This window comes from Watersipora subatra, chromosome 9 (assembly GCF_963576615.1).
Source record: "Watersipora subatra chromosome 9, tzWatSuba1.1, whole genome shotgun sequence".
Lineage (NCBI taxonomy): Eukaryota > Metazoa > Bryozoa > Gymnolaemata > Cheilostomatida > Watersiporidae > Watersipora > Watersipora subatra.
This window is the reverse complement of record NC_088716.1, coordinates 15,916,476-15,921,237: the sequence shown is the minus strand read 5'-3', so window position 1 is coordinate 15,921,237 and position 4,762 is coordinate 15,916,476. Positions and strand designations below refer to the sequence as shown.

At 40.6% G+C, this 4,762-nt stretch overlaps 1 protein-coding gene across 1 annotated transcript; it reads right to left on the bottom strand.

Moving 5' to 3' along the window:
• Positions 1-1,384: 1,384 nt before the first annotated feature.
• On the bottom strand, positions 1,385-1,993 carry LOC137404835 (ATP synthase subunit b-like). The gene is made up of 2 exons (XM_068091062.1): positions 1,859-1,993; positions 1,385-1,651 (listed from the first exon to the last, which is right to left on the bottom strand). The coding sequence occupies exons 1-2, from the start codon at positions 1,991-1,993 to the stop codon at positions 1,385-1,387; spliced, it is 402 nt and encodes a 133-aa protein (XP_067947163.1).
• Positions 1,994-4,762: the final 2,769 nt, after the last annotated feature.

The following is a 4,762-nucleotide window of genomic DNA, read 5'->3' as shown; positions in this document are numbered from 1 at the left end:
ACGGAAATCCGGCCGGCGCCATGTTGAGTTAGCGCTTTGAGTAAATTTCATTGAGTTCAATGTGAGAAAGCAATATAGTTTCAGATTTAACAGCTATGTAAGATCACGAATACACCGCTAAATCAAACGAACAGACGACTGAGATTACTACTAATGATTTATCTAAGAGACAGAAGGGTGTAGGCACACAGCGCTATTGCTATTCCATGAAATGCAAAACCGCAGGAATGGACTTTTGTAAAGGAATGCAGAGGTGCAATTCCACTGTTGCCACCAGTGTAAAGGAATTTACTGGCCTTTACTTGGCACGATCTAGACTATTTCATAAAGAAATAAATTGCGTGTGGTTCCGTTCAATTTTTTATTAGAGAAGGAAAATCCACTAGCCGAGGAGCGTACGGCCATTTGCTTTGCTCAACTAAGTGAGCGCGCTCCTTTATATATAACTAGCTGCATTACCAGTCTACGGGAATAGATTCACGTACAGCAAGAGGCTTATTGAGAGTTGTCTTTCATACTGTAAAACAACTCCAAATATGCAGTTTACTGAAATTGTTTCCCTGATCAGACTGCATTCACATAATTATGCTGTCATACATGTCAATAATGTTGGGGAGAACAATGGAAATTTGCAATGTGTTTTACAGTTAGTCTACAATGCATAAGTATCAAACCACTCAAATCGGAGTTGTCTTGTTTTTGTACAGAGAGCTGATAATGAAATTGACATTGCTAGGCAAACTGAAGTTCTTCAAACTGGCAGTATTGAAAGATTTTGCACGTTTTAAGAAATTCTACAAAATATTATGCTATCACCAGCATTTATTGAATGTAGACTCCTACATTCTTAAAACACTAATCAGGGCTCACCAGTTCTTCGTCTATATCCTGTGTTTTGACATGGTATATACAAACAGTGTACCAGTAATTTGGTTGTGTTAATAAAAATTTTAATTTACTATCAGTAATATTTTACATAGATAGCACGACAGACAGTATGATGTCAAGGCAGATACAGCATTAGCACCTTAACCCTAAAACAACACCGACATGATAGCCTCTTTATGAGATACAATAAGGAGAATGAATGCATGAAAATACATGCCTGTATATACTGAAAGATATGTTAGAATAATGCATGTGGATAATATGTAAGTATAACAGAACTATAAGGACAGCATGACATAACAATAACATCACATTAATTCAATACAGACATGACATAACAATAACACAATGTTAATTCACCGCAACACTTGCGGATAAACAACATTTTTTGTTTTTCTGTTGGGTGTATGAACAAAGTTTTCGGCTTGTGCCTACTCTTGAGCAGGCGATGTACAGCTAGCCAAGCAGCTGCTGTAGTTAATACATCTTGCTGTTGTCACCGTTGCGTCTGCTCTAGAAATTCAGCTCGCCGAGCAGCTGCTGTAGCTAGTGCATCATTTTCTTGTCGCCGCTGCAACTGCTCAATGATTTCTGCACGTCTGGCAGCTGTAGCAGCTGCTCTGAGCTGTTTGGGTCGCTCCTGGGTCGGCTCAGCAGTCTCTGCACTTCTAGCAGCTGCAGCATCTATTCTGGCCTGCTCTCGACGTAGCTGTGTTTGTTCAGCAGTTTCTGCTCTTCTAGCAGCTGCAGCATCTATTCTGGCCTGCTCTCAACGTAGCTGTGTTTGATCAGCAGTTTCTGCTCTTCTAGCAGCTGCAGTAGCTATTCTGTTTCGTTGCAGGCGTAGCTGTGTTTTCTCTGCAGTTTCTGCACTTCTAGCAGATGCAGTAGCTATTTTGTTTTTGTGTAGGCGTAGCTGTCTTTGCTCTGCAGTTTCTGCACTTTGAGCAGCTGCAGTAGCAGTTCTGGCCTGTTCTAGCCGTAGCTGTGCTTGCTCAGCAGTTTTTGCTCGTCTAGCTGCTGCTTCGCGAATTCGGTCTCTCTCTCTACGGAAATCAATCTGTTTTTTGCGTTTTGGCAGTAGAGTAGGCTTTTTGAGAGGCATCGTACTGCTTCAAGAGATGATCAATTTAGTTTGTAAAACTTCTACTTTTTAGGTTATTTGAGGTATATTTTCAATCGGGAGCGTTTGTAAAAGTGAATGAGATGGTGCGCTTTTTTGTAATATACCCTGCTCTCTTTCTTCTCACCGTCGCCTATCGCAACTCTCGGAGTACCCGTGCTAGTTCTGTAGTTCTGTAGTACTCGTAGCTGGAAAAAAGTAAAAGTAACTCAGCTGCGGAAGGAAATGAACATGTTTACTATCACGAACAGTGGCAAATCCAACGTTTTTAAGTAGTGGATGTGTGGCAATTCATAGACAATATAACATTGAATAAGAAGTACTTACTTTTTTGATGTAGAAATTTAGTAGGTGAGAATAGCATTTTTTAACAGTTGCGTGTTCCTGCAGAGAGGTTTGGGTTTCTTTTTTCAAACTGCTCAACTCTGCTCTGGCTTGTCAGGGAGATAGTCCAAATTGGGCTCGGATGGCTTCAAAGGTGGCTGCCACCTCGACATCCCTTTTGCAGGACTCTGCCTCTCTCTTCAAAGTCTCTGAGGCGCAGTGTGCTGGCCTCTTCGGCCCATCTATTTGCAGCTGCGATTTCTCTAAATCTGGTAATGAAGTATTCTGGGTCTCCGACGCCATTATACTTGGGCGTTTTGAGTTGGGAGGCCGGTTGTGTGTTCTGACTTAATCTGAAAAGTTGCCCAATGGCGTCAGCTAGTCGGTCCGTGTCCCGGTCTACACTCCTTGTCTTCCTTTGAGACATGACTTGAGGTTTTCTCCGAATGAGGGGAGCCGTTATAGACGATCGTGGCCTGACTTGGAGTGCCTTTTTGGGCAGTATCGAGCGCCTTACAAAGTAGGGGTGGTCGGCGTAGTGCCAGTTATCAATCCTTCCCTGAAGTGCTAGATAACTTGCTTATTCTAAAACACCAAGTTTCTCTACGAATGTGGGGGATAGCCGTACAGCTATCTTGGCCAGATTCGAAACTTTCGGTGTTTGCCATACTACTCCGGTTTTCTTCTATTGAGGCTGCTTTTGCAAGCAGGGCAGGAGGTCTGCCGGAGTTTGATTTCCAAATTTCTAGATGGTGCCTACCAGGTTCTGCGCAATTCTACTGTTGCCACCAGTGTAAAGGAACTTGTTGGCCTTTACTTGGCACAATGTAGACGATTTCACAAAGAAATAAATTGTGTGTGGTTTCGTTTAATTTTTTATTCGAGAAGGAAATTCCACTAGCCGAGGAGTGTACGGCCATTTTCTTTGCTCAACTAAGTGAGCGTGCTCCTTTATATATAATAGTATCACCCATTCCGGCTAACGGTAAGAATACCGGCTAACAAGGTGAATAAATAGGATTGCTAGTGTGTTGGTATGACAACAATTTAAGTGACGATAAGTATAGCACAGCGAGTAAAACAACCATATAATAAAAAGAACAACACAGTATGCAAGATATAACATATAAAAATGTCTACACGAATTACAATGTCATGGCTCGGCATCCACCACGCTTTCAAAAGAAAGGGCATGACATTTCACAAGTGAGTCACTTCTACTACTAGTTCTATTACTATTGCTAATGTCTACGACTACTACTAGTTAGTACTGCCGCTAGTTAGTCTACTACACTAGTCACTGGGTGAGTGAGAGTCGATCAGTGTCGCTACTGAGTGTACGAGTTTGGCTGTATGTTGTCGGTAATTAGATAAATTTATAAGCTAGTGAGTGAACTTTGTCTTCCTTCAGAACAAAGGTTTTTATTATTTGAAATTTCTATTATATAAAAGTAGTATGTAGAGAGCAGATCTACACAAAAAAGTCACGGATCCAGCGGGGGATAGAAAAAGGGGGTTGCGAATTAAATTGGCTAGGGGTGTAGATTGAATTGCGTGGAGTTGAATGAGATGTTGGGGTTTGGGGGGAAATTGTGGTGTAGAGTAGGGGGTTGAATTCGAGGGGGTATGGATCCGCTCCTGGCGTAATCGGCGGATTATCTGTGGATGAGTCATCCGATTAGTGGGGGATGAGTCATCCGATTAAACGTGGATTATCGCGGGATTAGTCGGGGGAATCGTTGCGGATTAGTCGGCCGAATCGTCGCGGATTATCGGTGGATTAGTGGGGGGTGAATATCTGGGACATCGAGGGCTGGTTGGTTTTCCGGAGTGGATCTCGCGGATTATCGAGGAGAGCGAGAGATTACCGGATGAGTGAGGGGGTTAATATCTGGGACACAGAGGGGTTGATTTTCCGGAGATTGTTATATATTTGAAACATTGAATATATATGAGAAAGTGTTTATGTACAAAGTTATTTTTTGAAGATTTGATGTTTTTGTAATGTTGAAGCTCTTGAATGGTTAAGAATTTTAAGGAATTTATTTTCGGTTTTTTTTTGTATATATGTAAGATTGAAGTTTGTTGGAGAAATTAATATGTTGAATGAAAGATCAGTTTTATTACAAAATTATTCACTTTAAAAGATATATTTATATGTATTATTCATTATTTCCATCATCATTTTGTTTCAATAAAAATAAAATAGTTTATGTTTAACTTGAAATATATGAAAATGTTCAAGTAGATAGGTCACAATAAAGATAATATAGTATAAATGAAACATTGAATATATATATAAGAAAATGTTCATGTACAATCTTTAAAACGAAGTTTGTATCGAGTTGTTCATCAATCACTCATCGTCATCGGAAATATCTATGATAGCAGGATCCTTTTTGCATTGTGCCGAACTCTCGTAAAATC